The sequence below is a fragment of the Callithrix jacchus genome, chromosome 18 (assembly GCF_049354715.1).
Source record: "Callithrix jacchus isolate 240 chromosome 18, calJac240_pri, whole genome shotgun sequence".
NCBI lineage: Eukaryota > Metazoa > Chordata > Mammalia > Primates > Cebidae > Callithrix > Callithrix jacchus.
Genome location: NC_133519.1, coordinates 13,211,734 through 13,229,263, shown reverse-complemented (window position 1 = coordinate 13,229,263; position 17,530 = coordinate 13,211,734). Strand labels below are relative to the sequence as shown.

The window sequence follows — 17,530 nt, the reverse complement described above, 5'->3', positions numbered from 1 at the left end:
CATTAAAACAGAGATGATACATTTTCACATAGTAATATGTGCAGTTAAGTATTAAACCATCTTTATTCTTTTTTTTCTTTTCACAGAGTTTTTGCTTCTTGTCCAGGCTGGAGTACAATGGCACGATCTCAGCTCACTGCAACCTTCACCTCCTGGGTTCAAGTGATTCTCCTGCCTCAGCCTCCTGAGTAGCTGGGTTTACAGGTGCCCACCACCACACCCAGCTAATTTTTGTATTTTTAGTAGAGACCAGGTTTTACCATATTGTCCAGGTTGGTCTCTAACTCGTGACCTCAGGTGATCCACCTGCCTTGGTCTCCTAAAGTGCTGGATTACAGGCATGAGTCACCGCACCAGGCCTGAAGCATCTGTTTATCCTTTCAGAAATATGGTTGATAACAGTAAAGCCACACTCCTCATGTGCCTGAAATGCCCCACATTATGTTCTTCAGGTGGCAAGAGCCCTGGAACAGCCACATAAAGGTGAGGGCAAGATTTTATTGTAGTTCTTTGATTGATTGATTGATTTTTGCTCTTAGAGGGGTAGCATCCGTGTATCTGAAATAAAATTCACGAGTAGAGACAGGCACCTGTATTAGTTTTCTCCTGCTGCCTATGATCACATGACCACAAACCAGTGGTTTGAAGCCACAGAAGTCTGGAATGAAGCGACTGGGTTTTCTGATCAGGGTCATGTGAAGCTGCAATCTGGGAATGGGCTGGCTGTGGGTTTTCTCTAGAGCTCAGGCTATTTTTCTGAGTTCACTACACATATTGAAAGAGTTTCTATTGGAGTAATGAGGGCCCTTTTTCTATGCTGGCTGTCAACCAGGAGACACTCTGACTTCAGAGGCCACCTGCTTTCCTCCTCATCTTTCTTTCCCATCTTTCAACCAATAACAACTCATGGAGTCCTTCTCAAGCTCTGACTTCCCTTCTCTGACTTCATCTTCTCCAACCAGCCATGGAAAGTTCTGTCACTATGGAGTGATGTGTCGATCCAGTTCATGCAGGTAACCTAACCATCTTCAAGTCATGTAACTGTCACATACCAATGTAATCACAGGAATAGTGTTTCATTACCTTAACAGGCTTCAAAGACAAGGGTATGGCATGTTTGGGGACCATTTCAGAAATTCCATCTACCACAGTTGGACGCTCACATTCCCCCATGTGCAAAATACATGCAGCCTCTCCTCTAAAGTTTCCAAATTTCATGTCATTAAAGCATTAGTTCAACATGAAAAATGTCACATAGACCACATCAGATCCAAAGTTTAAAATCTCATCTAAAACATCCACACCAGGTGTGGATGAGGCTTCTGAGTATGTCCATTAAGTACAGATCCTGGACATAATTTCCTTACCTCGTTGACCTGTGAGAATGAACAAACTGCTTTTCTGCTCCTAATGTGGAATGGCGGGACAGACACAGACTGACAATTACAGTGATTCTAGTTCAAAAGGAAGGAACATGGAAGGGAGAAGGAAGTCACTGACCCAAAGTCATTTGGAAGTGGAGCTGGGCAAAATCCAGCAGGAGGTTCTTAAGTAGGATCCACAGCCTGGGACTGACCCTCCACCTTGTGGGACTTTGCCTCTGGGATCTTTGCATTTCTTGAAACCATTATTATCTATTTTGTTTTTTCCCCATTCCTTTGGTTCTTTTTTCTCCTCCTGGCAGCATCCTCTGCTTAATCCTTGGTCTGTCATCCCCAGTAGAATTGGTCAGATATTGCCCATGTCAGGATCCTGTTCGTCTCCATGAGGGGCTGTCCTTGTGAGCCCGTGCTCCTCTGGGACTGTCTTCACTGATCTGACCTCTCTCAGTCATGATTGCTCCCAGCTGACCTGGCTGGCTTAGGAGAAAACCTGACTGTGGAGACCCAGTGCCATTTTCTGCCCTCTCTGTCTCCAGGAGAGGAAGAAAGTAACAGGGATTTTCTTGGAGAAATGACCCACATGAGGGCCTGGACTCTCCAACAGTCACAGCAGAGGAAACTCCCTGAGGAAGAATGGAGGATCTGAACTCCCAGACTGGGAAAGCAGGGTTGTGTTAAGCACTATTTAATTCTCATGTGCTCCCTGCCCCGATCTATTAGCCAGCGAATGACAATGGACTGAGGTTAAGTAATAGGACTATAGAACCATGATGAATTGTCCAAGGAAAGGCCCCTTTACTCTGTTTGCAAGGTGAAATTTCTGTATTTAATCCAGAGTTTTCTGAAAGGCAGCAGTGAGTTTCTAGAGGATGAGTTACCTAATGGCTCTGCACAGGGCGGCTGTGGCCAAGGCTCGTGTGGTGGATCTGCTGCCACCAGGTGGTGAGGGAGGGAGCCTGGGAGAGTCTTAGTCTTTCTGGGCTTCAGTTTTCTCATCAGTAAAGTAGGGGCTTATTGTACCTCTCTGAGGTCCCTTCCTGCTCACTTTTCCCTGAGTCCTTGAGGGACTAAGATGGTTTTTAACACTGCCTGGACCTGTAACCTGCACTCACCTTTCTGGGTCTGACTCCTGACTGACGCTGTGTGTCTCCTGCAGAGCCTGAGCTGAGTCCACATCCTGGAAGCCCAGAACCGAGGGAACAGATGGAAGAAAGAAAGGCAGCAGGTTTTGGGAAAGAGAATAACCTGCAAAGGACAAGTCAGCGCTAGAACAGGTGAAAACCAAAGAAGGGGAGAGTAAGGACAAACTGGGCCAGAAGTCTCAGGGGAAATGGGCACTGGGCCTGTGAACATTCATCCACTCAAGGAGGAGCGCAAGCTGAGCAGTGGGGATGAGAGAAACTTACCTCACAGGAGTCTCCTGACTCTGGCCAGAGAGAGGCAAAGTGGGGATCAGAGCTGGTTTATAGTGAGGGGCAGCACTCCAAGAGGGGAAGGATGTGACCATGAGCCTCTGCCCAAGACCCCGGAGCCTCGACCTCGGGGATGCCGTAGCAGTGGATGCTCTTCAGGTCAGTGTGGATTAGAGGGAATAACTGCGCTTGGGGAAGGGTTAGATATGTCCGTTCTTACATTAAACCATTCTGCCGTAGGTCAGGTGCCAGAGTAAGTGATTCTTGCCAGTATATGAGGCAGTGCTACTTACACTGTTCCTCTGCACTTTCAGTTGAGGAGGGTCTCTATGTGATGTGACTATTTACTGGGTGTTTAATTTTCTCTACACTGTGTTAAGCACTTGGGGTTCAGAGAGTAGTTTCCCAAGGAACTGAAGCCCATGAGAGAAAGAACACAAAGACATGATTTCAAGAAAATAGAGTAGTTCTCCAAAAGTGGGGTGTGATGGCAGCCCAGAGGATGGGAGTGTAGGTGAAGACATTGCTCCTAAGGACAAGGGGAACCATAAGAGGGATTCTTCAGAGCAGTCCCATTTTTCCTCCAGTGTCCCACAGAAGAAGATCCTGGGGCATGACTGGTGTAGAGCAGGGGTCTACAGGTGTAGGAGGGGCACTTGCTGCATCTCGGGAGAAATTATAGCATCCCCGGTAAGACATTTTGGAGAGGAATGTCAGTGATGGGATTGGATGTCTGTAGTCAGTTTTATTCTATCTTCAGTGAGCACTGCTGAGAACTTCCTTAGTGCCAGACCCTAAGCTGGGAATCATGAATGCAGAGATGAGTAGAATATGATCTCAGCTTTCACAGAACTCTCAGTCTAGTGACTAGTGAGATATGAGAAGTGTAGTGACGGTGGCTTCATTAGAGTAAGTGGCTCATGCTGCATGGAGATGACCTCAGTGGATGGCCTGGTCCCCCTCCTGGTTGTTACCAACAGCTGGATGACTTGCTTTGAGCCAGTGACCCTGGACTTCTGCCAGGTGTCAGCATCTTAGGTACAAGCAACATCTCAGTTACCTGTTGGGTCAAAACACTTAACACTGATCAGAGGACACTAGTGACATCAGTAGCTACTGATGAGGTCCTGGCCAGCTAGGGAAATAAAGATGTAAGTTTAACAATGATTCTAAATTTATACTTAACATAATGAGCAGAGATTATCTGTCTTCTAAGTTAAATACTTTTTAGACTTCAAGATTCACCCACATCCAAAATAACATATATATCAGCCATATCACTGCCTGAAGGTGATTTCTCCCTGTCCTTACCAGAAGCCTGCACTATCTGGAGCACTGAGTCTGTCTCAGGCTAACTGATCTGCTCTCTGGATTCCAGGGACACCCACAGAGCCAGTGGTTGAAGGCACGGGCGTTGATGTCTCCAACTGTTCTGACTCCAGCTTGGTTCACCTCAACGCCCAGTATTACCTACACAGTAACAGGATGCCACCACAATTTTGATTTGGGGCTTTTGCATCCTAACTTTCATAAAATGTAATGGACATTATTTTTTAGAATAATTCTAGGTTTACAGATAAATTGAGCCGATAGTACAGGGAATTTCCGTATTCTCTCTGGTCCCCTACCACACAATTTCCTCTATCATTAGTATCGTGCGTTAGTGTGATACATGTTTACAACTGATTAATCAATATTGATACATTATAATTAACTAAACTCCATAGTTTACATTAGGGTTCATTCTTTGAATTTTACAGTTCTATGGGGCTTGACAGTTACCATGTCCTGAATCCCCAGTACAGTGTCACACAGAAGAGTTTCACTGCTGAGAACCTCCTTGAGTTCAGCCAATTCACCCTCCTCCACGCTTGGCAGTCACTGATCATTTCACTGTCTCTACCATTTTGACTTTCCTGGAATGTCCTAGTGTTGGAATCATACAGTGTGTAGAGTCTTTAGACTAGTTTCTTCCTAGCATTGTGTATTTAAAGTTCCTCCATGTCTTCTCATGGCCTGATAGCTCATTGCATTTATCACTGAATCACATTCTCTTGTACAGATATACCACAGTTCGTTTAGCCATTCACTTAGTGAAGGATGTTTTGGTTACTTCCAGTGTTTGACAAGTATGAGTAAAACTGTCGTAAATACTTGGATGCAAGCTTTTGAGTGAATGTGTTTTCACATTACTTTGGTAAGTATCTAAAACTGCTGTTTTCAGGATTCCATGGCAAGGCTGTATTTAGCTTTTTTTTCTTGTTAAGAAAAAAGAACCTGCCAAACTGTTTTCCAAAGTGACTAGCATTTTGCATTTCCACTAGTAGTGACTGAGAGTCCCCATTGCTCTGCATCTTTGCCAGCCTGTGGTATTGTCACTTGTTTGGATTTGAGCCTCCTATTAGGTGTATATTATAGTGTAGTGACATCTCATTGGCTTAATATGCAATTTCCTGGTGACACATGATTTGAGCATCTATTTCATATGTTTATTTTCCATCCATGTGTCTTTTCTGGTGAAGTATCCAGATCTTTTGCCCATTTCTAAATTGGATTCTTTGTTTTTCTATTATAGCTTTTAAGAGTTCTTCATGTATTTTGGACACCAGTCTTTCATCAGATCTGTATTTTGCCAATTTTTTTTCCCAGTCTGTCACTTGCTTATTCATTTTCTTAACAATGTCTTTCACAGAGCAGAAGTTTTTAATTTTTATGAAGTTCAACTTACCAATTATTTCTTTGCTGGATTGTGCTTTTGGCATTGTATCTGAGAAGTCATCACCAAACCCAAAGTCCCCAGATTTTCACCCAGATATTTGATCATCTAGGAGTCTTACAGTTTTGCTCCTAACATTCATGTGTAAGATTTGTTTTGTGGAAGGTGTAAAATCTGTGCCTAGATTTATTTATTTTTCACATGTGGATGTCTAGTCATTCTAGCATCAGTTGTTGAAAAGACAATCCTTTCCCTGTTAAATTGCCTTTGTGCCTGTGTAGGTCTATTCCTGAGCTCTGTATTCTTTCCTAGTGACCTGTTTGTCTGTTTTCTTTCTTCACCATTTCCACAGTTTGGTACTATAGCTTTATAATTAGTACTGAAGTTGGCAGTGTCAGTTCTCTGGGGATTTTTCTGATCTTTACTATGAGAACCTGGCTGGGCTCCTGGTGGTAACACTTAGAAAAGTGTGAGATCCCCACTAAATCTGGTCCCCAAGGAGTTTTGAATGCTCAAGCCAGGCCACCGTCAGCTTCTAGGAATCTGTGAGTACCATTGAAGAGCTCCTCCCAGTTGCTGGCTTCAGCAGCTTCTGTTCCCTGTGTTTGCCTGTCTGTCTGGTTTTCAGCATGGCAATTTGCCCTGTGACCTCTCCTCTAGTCCCTCTAATAAGGATTGAAAATTTTTTATTTGTTCAGCTTTTTTCTTGTTGTGAGGGCAAGTGGTTACCTCCTGGCTCCTTACAAGTTGGAGTAGAAACTATGAATTTCATTTATTACAAGTTACTTGTAATAAAAGTCACTAATTGCAAATGTAGAATTGAGTAATTTAAGTAGACATAGAATTTTGCAGCCATCACCTCAGTCCCCTCTTAGAATACATTTCTTCCCTCCTCAAATTTCCCAGAGCCTCTTTGCAGTCATTTTCCAATCCCTGGTCACCACGATGGAGCCTGAACAAGATAAAAATTTGGAAAACAGACAACATTACATTTAAGCTTTTATTAGATTGGAATTTTATATAATGGACCGTTGTCTTACTCTTGTGGCAACTAGAGAAGATATTTTATTCTAAGGATTTTCTCTGGGGGAACTTAGTGGTAGTCCTGTTTATTGCTCTCCCTGAATTGGTTCATCTTTGCTGGTGTCGGACAGTTGGTATCAAACCTTGTCTGGTGAGCATGAGTGAAAGACCTAAAAGAAAATCTTCTATTAGAAACATAGATGATGAATTTGCAGATTATGTTATGCTGAGTTAAGTTTTTTTTTGAGCTGGAGTTTTGCTTTTGTTGCTCAGGCTGGAGTGCAATGGCATGAACTCGGCTCACTGCAACCTCTGCCTCCTGGGTTCAAGCAATTCTCCTTTCTCAACCTCCTGAGTAGCTCAGATTACAGGCATGCACCACCACGCCAAGGTAAGTTAGTATTTTAAGTAGAGACAGGGTTTCTTCATGTTGGTCAGGCTGGTCTTGAACTCACAACCTCAGGTGATCTGCCTGCCTCAGCCTCCCAAAGTGTTTGGATTGTGGGCGTGAGCCACCATGCTGGAGTGCTATTTGCAATCTCAGCTCACTGCAACTTCTACCTCTAGAGTTCAAGTAATTCTTGTGCCTCTGCCTTTTGAGTTGCTGGGATTACAGGCATGCACCACCATGCCCAGCTAATTTTGTATTTTTAGTAGAGACAGTTTTTCCATGTTGGTAAGGCTGGTCTCGAGCTCCCAATCTCAGGTGATCCACCTACCTTAGCATCCTAAAGTGCTGGGATTACATGCGTGAACCACCACACCCGGCTGGCAGTTAAGTATTTTACCATCTCTTTTCTTTCAGAAATTGGGTTGGTAACATTGAAGAGATGCTTCTCACCTGCCTGAAATGGCCTATGTTATCTTCAAGTTGCAAGGGCTCCGGTACAGCCCTTGCAGTGCTCCCGTAAAGGTAAGCATCACATTTTACTGTAGTTCTTTGCTTTTTTTTTCTTTTATGCCTACAGGGATTAGCATACATGTATGTGAAAATATAAACAGAGTACAGCTAGGCACCTGTAACTAGTTTTCTGTTGCTACCTATTAACACATTATAATAAGTTAGTGGTTTGAAACCACAGAAATCAGGAATGACTGGGTTCTCTGATCGGGGTCTTAGGAGGTTGAAATTCAGTTATGTGCTGCCTGTGTTTTTCATGTAGAGCTCAGGCTACTGTTTCAAGTTCACTACAGATGTATTGGCAGAATCCTCTTCTTGTGGGTGGAGGACTGACATCCATTTGCAGCTCTCCTGGCTCTGAGCCAGAAGATACCCTGACTCCAGAGGCCACCTGCATTCTTTCTCACTTTCCCCATCTTCCAACCAACAACAGCTTATGGAATTCTCCAGCTCCCATCGTCTCTCTGACTTTGTCTTCTACCCACTAGAGAAATCTGTGACACTTAGGGAGGGGTGTGATTAGATCCGGCCCACTCAGGAAAGCTCAGCCTTTGTATTAGTCTGTTCTTGTAATGTTATAATGACCTGAGGCTGAGATTTATAAAGAAAAGAAATTTAAGTAGGTCATGGTTCTGTGGGCTCGCAGAGGAGAGAGAGACAGACACACACACACACACACACACACACACACAGAGAGAGAGAGAGAGAGAGAGAGAGAGACAGACCGGGGGAAGGGGAAGTGCTACATAGTTTTAAGGAGCCAGATCTCATGGAAACTCTGTCATGCAACAGCACTTGGGGGATGGTGCTACGCCATTAGAAACCATCCCCATGATACAGTAACCTTCTGCCAGGCCCTACCTCTAACACTCAGGATTATAATTCAACATGAGATTTGGATGGGGACACAGAACCAAACCATATCACTCTTTAAGGTCATGTGACTGCCATGTAACAAAGTAATCACAGGAATATCTCATCACTTTAACAGGTTCCACAGATAAGGGTACAACATGTTTGGAGACCATTTTAGAAATTCCACCTATCACAGTTCAACCTCTGGTCCCCAGACATTCACATGCCTCACAGATGCAAAATACATTCACCCTCTCACCTAAGGTTTCCAAGTTTCATGTTATACATTAGTTCAAAGTGAAAAATGTCATGTAGCTTTAATCTGATCAAAAGTTTAAAATCTTATTTAAATCATCTACACCAAGTGTGAATGAGGCTTCTGAGGGTGTCCGTTAAGTACAGATTCTTTTTATTTGAGAGTGAGTCTTGGTCTGTCACCCATGCTGGAGTGCAGTGGTGCGATCTTGGCTTACTGTGACTTCTGCCTCCTGGGTTCAAGCGATTTTTTGACTCAAACTCTTGAGTACCTGGAAATATAGACATGCACCACTGCATTCAGCTAATATTTTTTATTTTTAGTAGAGACAGGGTTTTGCCCTGTTGGCCAGGCTAGTCTGAAACTCCTGACCTCAGGGGTTGTCCTCCTCAGGCTCCCAAGGTGCTAGGATTTCAGGTATGAGCCACCATGTCTGGCCCAAGTACAGATCCTTGATATAATTCCCTTACTCCCGTTGACCCATGAAACTGAACAAACAGCTTATCTGTCCTCAGTGTGCAGTGGTGGGACAGTCACAGAATAACACTGCTAGTGATTCTTGTTCAAAAAGAGGGAAAGTGGAGGGAGCAAAGTCACTGATCCAAAACCATTTTGACCTGGGGCTGAGCAAAGTCCAGCCAGAAATTCTTCATTAGGCTCCACAGCCTGGAACTAACCCTCTGTGACAGGGGGCTTTGCCTCCGGGCTCTGCATTTTTTTTTATTATTATTGAAAACATTTTATTTTTCTTTTCCCCCTACTGTTTTGGTTCTTTCCCTTTCTCCTTGTTGCATCATCCCCTGCAGAATTGGTCAGACATTTCCTGTGTCATGGTCCTGACCATCTCCACAAGGGGCTGTCCTTGTGAGCCCGTGCTCCTCTTCACTCACCTGACCTCTCGCAGTCATGATTGCTTTCAGCTGCCCTGGCTGGCTTAGGAGAAAACCTAAGATTATGGAGTCCCAGAACCAATCTCTGCCCTCTCTACCTCCAAGAGAGAAAGAAAATAACAGGGATCTTCATGGAGAAATGACCCACAGGAGGGCCTGGACTCTCCAGCAGTTACAGCAGCAGAAAGTTTCTGAAGAAGAATGGAGCCCAGGCCGGGAAAGCAGGGTTGTGTGAAACACTATTTAATCCTATGTGCTCCCTGCCCCAGTCTAGCAGCCAGTGAATGACAACTGACCAAGTATAAAGGCCAGGACTGTAGAACTGTGATAAAGGGTTTGTCCAAGGAAAGGGGCTTTTCCCGTTATTGTTTTCACAGTGGAAATTGCTATTCTTCATCTAAAGTTTTCCGAATGGCAGCAGCGAGCTTCTGGAGGGTGAGTTACCTGCTCTGCACAAGGAGGCTGAGGCCAAGACTTGTGTGGTGGATCTGCTGCCACCAAGTGGTGAGGGAGGGAGCCTGGGAGAGTCTCAGGGTTTCTGGGCTTCAGTGTTTCCTCATCAGTAAGGTAGAGGCTTATTGTACCTCTCTGAGGTCCCTTCCTGCTCAGTTTTCTCTGAGCTTCTGAGGAATTGAGATGCTTTTCAATACTGCCTGGGACCTTCAGCTGAGATCTGACTCTGTGTGTCTCCTGCAGGAGCCTGAGCTGAGTCTATAGGCTGGAATCCCAGAGCTGGGGGAACAGGTGGAAGAAAGAAAGCAGGTTTAGGGAATGAGAATAATCCACAAAGGAGAAGCCATTGGTAAATAAAAACCAAAGAAGGGGAGAAAAAGGACAGAGCAGGACAGAAGCCTGAGGGGAAATGGGCAATGGCTATGATCATTTAAACCCTCAAGGAGCAGCGTGAGCTGAGCGGTGGGGACTGAGAGAAACTTACTTCACAGGAATCTCCTGCCTCTGGCCAGGGAAAGCCACAGGTTAGATCAGAGCTGGTTTATAATGAGGGGCAGCTTCAACTCCAAGAAAGGGTCAGAGGTTTGTAATCAGTTTTATTCAGTCATGGATGAACACTCCCCAGACCCAGGAGCCTCAGCATTGGTGCTGCTGTAGGAGTGGATGCTCTTCTGGTCAGTGTGGGTTAGAGGGAATAACCATGCGTGGAGAAGGATTGGAGACGTCCAATCTTACATCAAACAGCTCTGTCCTAGGTCAGGTGCCAGAGTATGTGTCCCTTGCTTATATATGAAGCAGTGATACTAATAATATTCCTCTGCATGTTCAGTTGAGGGAAATTTCTCATAAATATTTACTATTTAATTTTCTTTATACTGTGCTAAGCACTTGGGATTCAGGTATTTAATGTCTCTCTAAAGAAACTCAAGCCAGTGAGTGGAAGAACACAAACAGATCATTTCAACAAGACACGGTAGTGCTACCCAACTGAGGTGTTGTGGCAGCCCGGACGACGGGAGTGTATGTCAAAGGACATTACTCCTAATGACAGGGGGAGGCATAAGAGAACATTTTCAGGACAGACTAGTCTTCCTTGAAGCTCCCACAGGAGAGGATCTTGTGGCAGGGATGGTGTAGGGCAGGCACCTCTCTAGGGAAGGGGATTTGCAGCATTCCAAGAGAAAGAGCATCCCTTACAAGACATTGGGGACAGAAATGTAGGTGAAAGGGTTGGAGGTTTGTAATTTATTTTATTCAGTCATGGATGAACACTGCTGAGAGGCCCCTCTGTGCTGGGCCCTTAGCTAAGGATCATGACCACAGAGGTGAGTAAAATAGGATCCCAGGTTTCACAGAGTTCTAAATCTAGAGACTGGTGATTCATGAGAAGTGTAGTGATGGTGGAAGCCATGACCCAGGTCTCATGAGATGACCTCAGTGGATGTCCTGGGCCAGTGACCCTGGACTTCAGCCATATTTCAGCATCTCGACGTACAGTACACCAACACCTCAGCTCCATGTTGAGTCAAAGCAGTTAACACAGCCAAGGTATTCAGAGGACACTGATGATATCAGTAGCTATGGACTGTTTCCAGCTGGGGAAATAAAGAAGTAAATTTAATAACTCTTCTAAATTTGTTTTTGCCATAATGATAAATAAGTTTATCTTGATAATGAATTATATTGTGGTAAGTTAATTATAACTTACCATAATGAGAAATAACTGTATGCTGAGTACAGCAGACACACAAGCCTTTGAGGACACAAGCCTGAGGATTCCGATGAAGATATATGTCCAAATATGTGACAGTTGGACCTACAGGCCAGCTTTGAAACAGTGGAAGACCTAGTTTCAAATTCAAGGTTGCTTTGAGTAGAAATTCACTTTACCTCTCTTTGCATGGCAATGGGGCCAGTCTTTTCTAAGCTACCCCTTACAAGAAAAGGAATCATTCTGGTAAGAATTCAGACTTCAGCAAACATGGGGAAGTAAGAAAGTCTCATAAATCTATTCTAGCCACTTAGCAAGAAACCAGGAATTTAGCAAGTTCATTCACATTCAGGACAGTTGTGTTCACTAGACCAGAGGCCCTGAGACATGAAGAAGAGACCCCCTAACAAGGGATAGTGTTTCTTCCTGTCCTAGGACATCACTGCCAACTACAGGGAAGCGGGAACTTTTGTGCCTGGAATGTGTGTGATGTCCTGAGACCTGTACCTATTTCAGGGAGCCTTGGGAGGAGCCTGAATCACTGATGGAATTGGACGGTGCATGGAGATGGTTGGGCAGGATGAGGGTAAGTGCAGGGGCATGGCCAGGTCATACTGGGAGAACTGAGTGGCACTGATGGGGACAGACAAAGATATACAGACCTTCTCTTGTATATTCCAAAGATCCAGGGAAATTCCAGGTCTAATTTCATGCAAAATAGAGGTTATTTTCCATGCTGTTAAAGCAAGGTTGCAGACACTTTTGAATTTTGGTCCCAATATACTAGGAAGACATACCTCTGTCCTGGAAAATGATACAGGGATGAATACTCTTCAGGTGACTCATTCTGGTCATTTGTCCAGCATCACAGAAACCAGAAAATAGAAATATGGCCAAATTCATGATTTGCTAGCCTCTTGTTCAGGTTTCTTACCTGATTCTTAGGATAACAGCGTTACCTTGAGGATTCTGATGAAGATATACTGTCCAAATATGTGCACAGTTTTGAGCAAAATGCCTGGTAGAGATTGGTCAACAAATAATTAGTGAATAATTATATGAATATTTACTGAATGACACGGATCCTATGAATCATTATGGAATAATTGTTGTGATTGCTTTTATTGGCACTGCTCAGAACTCATCCCTGTGTGACCTGAAGCAAGCCACATAACTTTGTGAACCTGCAGCTTCATTTTTATAATGAAGAAACCTCACAGATTTTGCTTCTGCTAGAGAACGTCAGGCTTCCCAGACACCAGAACATGTATATACATAAAGCCTTTGATGTATCTCTAAGCGGTGTGCTCACAGTGTTGCTGGAGGATGATGGGGCTGTAGAGAGGCACGCTTTCCAATGGGATCGATCCAGTCCTCCTTGCTTCACTTCCACATGAATGCTGGGCAGCCCAGGGTCACACCCATTGCACCCTCGACTCAGCAAGCCCAGGAAGCAGCCAAACATAGGAGACCTGGGCTACAGAACAGTCTCCCAAGTCCCAGGCTCACAAAACCTGGGTGGTGATGAAAGCTGAGAAAGTGAGGAGGAGGCTCAGGGATCACTCTTCCTACTCGTTCCTGTCATCTCAAATTCACCTTCTATTGCGCAGCAACATGGAGGACCACCAACCACCCCTGACCATCACCTTGATCTTACTGGGTTTGCTTAGTGGGATGTAAGCACACATCAATGGCATTAGGCCAACTCAGAAAAATATGTGTCAAACAGTATTCCATAAGGACCGCTCATGGCCCTCTTATTTTCACTATATGGAAAACATGAAATGAAAACAACAAAATCATATGAGGTTTACCAGACTTCCCAAGATAGATGGTCACATACGCTTTCAGGAGATCTCTATAGAAATGATTTTGATGACACCTTGAAAAGAGCTCTTCTGGGACTAAATTGACATCCGTACGTGACAAGAATGAGAAGTAGTGTTCAGTCACATTAAAAAACCAATCATCTTACATAGAGGAAGCTTTAAATATAGGGACATCAAACTGGTCTTAAGTGTAATGAAAAGTCTCTTCTGCCACAAATATCAGTGTAGTGATATCTGATAAAATATAAATCAGCATAACCATGGGATGCAGCAAGAGGAATATTGAGCCAGGAAAGAAAACATTTTAATTCATTAACAAAATGAATTACTCATTCAGTCTCTAGTGGATACAGAAAAAAACTGCAGAAGAGTCAGGATATCATGGCAGTGTAATAGGATGATATGTTAAACTTGTGGAAAAGGCTCCAACTGTGTTTTAACATATGAGAAGGAGGGATGACTGACTTCATGACTAAGCATTAAGAAAATATTACATGTTGGGAAACTGTTTCTGCCTTGATGATTTTATACACACAAGAGATGAAAAAATGAGGCGCATGCTTAGTTAGATATATTGGGAATGAGATGGGACTGTGGCATCGTCACAAGGGTACACAAATACTGAGAGTGACTGATAGAGAAACGGTTCCCCATTGGTTGTGAGCTCAGGTGAGACCAGGAGGCCTGTGTTTTAGCAAACCCTGGGCAGTTGGAATGAAGATTCCATGACACGCCCAGCTTACAATTCTATTATTGCAACAGCAGACCGTTACCTGGGACACTGGCCCTGTCTCCCACACTCTTGTCAGAGTCTGAGCTAGAGGCAGCACCTTCAGCTCTGAGCTCAAGCGTTTCCTACATTGTTTTGGCAGTTAAGGACCCTAACATTCTGTGAGGAGGGATCGTTTTTCTGAACAGTAAGTTAGGAATTTGAGTTATTGAAATTCCTCAGTCCTGATTAGACCTATTTGATTTCCCGTTTTTAACCCATCCTGTGTTTGGGTTTCTTCTCCCTAGTCCCTGGCTGTGCCTGTGGTGCCCCAAATATCACCATGGCGGCACCTGGCAGGGTGTGTTCCAGGCAAACCGCAGAGGTGAACTTTCCTGATATCGTCGAGAATTCCTACACCCAGCAGGAAGAGACCAAACCGAGTTTCAGAGACAGCAAAAATAGACTTCTTCTGAGCCAGGTGGCCTACTTCCAGAACTATCAGCTGAAGACAGACAGTAAGTTGTATAGGTTCAACACCATGAAACTGTTGAGTGACGTCCTGTCTTCTCTCTAGAAACTAACGGTTCTCTTCATCAAAATTAATTTCATGGTTCCCATACTTGTAGAAAATAGCAATGGGTATTTTAACATTGAGTTAAAGATGGAAGACAGAGGCCAAAGTATTTATCAACTGTTCCACATCTGTAGTAAGATGGGTGAGGGACTGGGGTTACAAACCCAGCTATTGATTACTGACCCAGGCACAGAACCACCTGTTTTTCTCAGCAAAATGCTAAATCCTGTTTACATGAATCTTCTCTATACCGTATAAGATTCTGCAGACAAGTAGCATCCAGTCTGTTGGTCTAAATGTCTGAGGCTACTGAACTTCCATTAGGTTCCAGAGACTGCTAAGGCCCAGTAGGCAAAGGTGTGTTCTGGGGACACTGGGGGAAACACAGTGACAGCAGACAGTACCCACTGTGAGGAGTTTGAAGGGGATGCTGCTGCTAATAGAACCTGTGGTATGTGTCAGTGGCATCAAGAGCAGGGAGTACCCTGGTACTGGTGCCTCAGCCTCCCAATCAGCTGGGATTTCCGGTGGGCACCAGCACACCTGGCTTACTATTGTATTTTTAGTAGAGGTGGGGTTTCATGATGTTGGCCAGGCTGTTCTTGAACTCCTGAGATTAAGGGATCTGCCCTGCTGTGCCTCCTAAATTGCTCGGATTCCAGACACAAGCCACCATGGTGGTTCCACAGATTCTGTTTTCAGGAAAGGTTGTTACAATTCATCAGTTGGTCTAGTCTTTTATATGAATTTCTCTATCCATTAATTGACCATAATATATGATGAGATAAATCAGTATTGCAGCAATGCTTCTGGAAATTATTTAGGGCAATTTTTGGAAGATTTTGGGTGAAATGTTTTAATTTTTGCACTGGCTTAGGTCAGAGGATAAGTGATTAAGATCTACCAGATGAGGGAAATTTTGTCCCATGGATTTGAAAAGCAGGCTCATCCACTTCTAGGGCGACTTAGTCTAGGGCCCATTAGAACATTACTGTCAGAATAACACATTCTTACACTGAGAGTATTTTAAGTCCTTGTGCTATGACTGGACACTGATTTGGTCTTGTGTGAAGTGTGATTTGCTTAATGTGACCTCCTCTTCTGAATTTGTTTATAGATCGAAAAGACGATGAAGAACAGAAATACAGAGACAACAAAAATAAACTTTTTTTGAGTCAAGTGGCCTACTACCTGGGCTGCCGGCTGAAGACGGAAGGTAAGTTCTATGGGTTCACCATCACGGAAGTGCTGAACAATGTCCTGTCTTATCTCTGAGAAATTACACACTCTCATCTTGAAAGTTAATTTAATCCTTCCCATACTTCTAGGAAAATAGCAATGAGTATTTTAACATTATGCTAAAGATGGAAGTCAGAGGCCAAGGCATTTAGCAACACTTCCACATCTGCAGTAAGGTGGGTGTCAGACTAGGGTTAATAACGCAGCTAACGATTCCTGACACAGGCACAGAACCACCTGTATTTCTCAGGAAGAGACTAAATCACGTCAGGAATTCTCTCTAACACATAGGATCCTTCAGAACGTATAAGCAAGATAAAGGTAGAAGTGTTTATATCCTGGTTTCAGGGTGACTGAGTAGCTAAGACAAGTTGATTTTAAGGAGATCAAGAGTGGAGATGAGAAGAGTAAAAGCAGGGAAACATCATGTGCAATAGGCAAGGCTGTCAGTGAGATCCCTTAGTCGTGATTAAACCAACTTGACATCTCCAGTTTCTAACCCATTATATGTTTGGGTTTCTTCGCCCCAGTTTCTGGCTTTCTGTGTTGTGCCCCAAAAGTCAACATGGTGGCATCTGGCAGACCTCCTTCCAGAAGAATCCCAGAGGAGAACATTACAGAAGGCATTGAGAAATCTGGCTCACAACAGGAAGAAAACAAATCGAATGTCGGAGCCAGCAAAAACAGACTTCTTCTGAGCCAGGTGGCCTACTTCCAGAACTACCGGCTGAAGTCATACAGTAAGTTCGATAGGTTGACCACCACGAACGTGATCAATGATGTTTTGTGTTGTTTTGAGAAACTGACAGTTCTTTTCATCAAAATTAATTTCATTCTTCCCATACCTGTAGAAATTAGCAATGGGTACTTTAACATTTTGTTAAAGATGAAGACAGAAGCCAAAGTAGTTAACAACTTTTCCATGCCTGCAGTAAGGTGGGTGTGCGACTGGGGTTACAATCCCAGCTATCAATTTTTGACACAGGCACAGAACCACCCGTTTTTCTCAGCAAGAGACCAAATCCATGTTTACAGGAATCCTCTCTGTACAGTATAAGATCCTGCCGACAAGTAGCCTCTAGTCTGTTGGTCAAAATGTCTAAGGCAACTGAACTTCCATTTGGTTCTAGTTTTCTGAGGCCCAGTAGGGAAAGCTCTGTTCTGGAAACACTGGGGGAAATGTGATAGCACACAATATCTCCTGTGAAGAGCTTGAAGGGGGCTCTGCTCTAATAGCATCTGTGGTGTGTGTATGTGGCACCATCAAGAGCAGGGAGTACCCTGGTACTGGTGCCTCAGCCTTCCAATTAGCTGGGATCCCTGGTGGGCACCACCACAAATGGCCAATTTTTGTATTGTTAGTAGAGGCAGGTTTTCACCATGTTGGCCAGGCTGGTCTTCAACTCCTGAGGTCAAGTGATCTCCCTCCCTGGGCCTGCTTAAGTGCTGGAATTCCAGGTGTGTGACATTGGGCTGGCTCCATGGATTCTTTTTTAAGTAAAGGTTGTTAGAATTCATCCATCAGTCCAGTCTCCTATGTAAATTTTTCTAACCATTCACTGACCATGATATATGAT

General features: G+C 43.9%; 1 protein-coding gene across 4 annotated transcripts in view; it reads left to right on the top strand.

Annotated features, from left to right (window-relative positions):
* Positions 1 to 17,530, top strand: part of LOC103788982 (uncharacterized) — an 870,763-nt gene that overhangs the window by 5,474 nt on the left and 847,759 nt on the right. For 3 of the 4 annotated variants that reach the window (XM_078355733.1, XM_078355731.1, XM_078355734.1), the window contains exons 2-8: positions 87 to 483; positions 2,539 to 2,656; positions 7,339 to 7,446; positions 12,116 to 12,185; positions 14,446 to 14,655; positions 15,832 to 15,930; positions 16,484 to 16,693. In XM_078355733.1, coding sequence (XP_078211859.1) covers positions 12,161 to 12,185; positions 14,446 to 14,655; positions 15,832 to 15,930; positions 16,484 to 16,693 — 544 coding nt within the window. In that variant the 5' untranslated portion in view covers positions 87 to 483; positions 2,539 to 2,656; positions 7,339 to 7,446; positions 12,116 to 12,160. Of the gene's footprint in view, positions 1 to 86; positions 484 to 2,538; positions 2,954 to 7,338; positions 7,447 to 12,115; positions 12,186 to 14,445; positions 14,656 to 15,831; positions 15,931 to 16,483; positions 16,694 to 17,530 lie in introns of all 4 variants that reach the window. The other variant, XM_078355732.1, reaches the window with a different exon arrangement.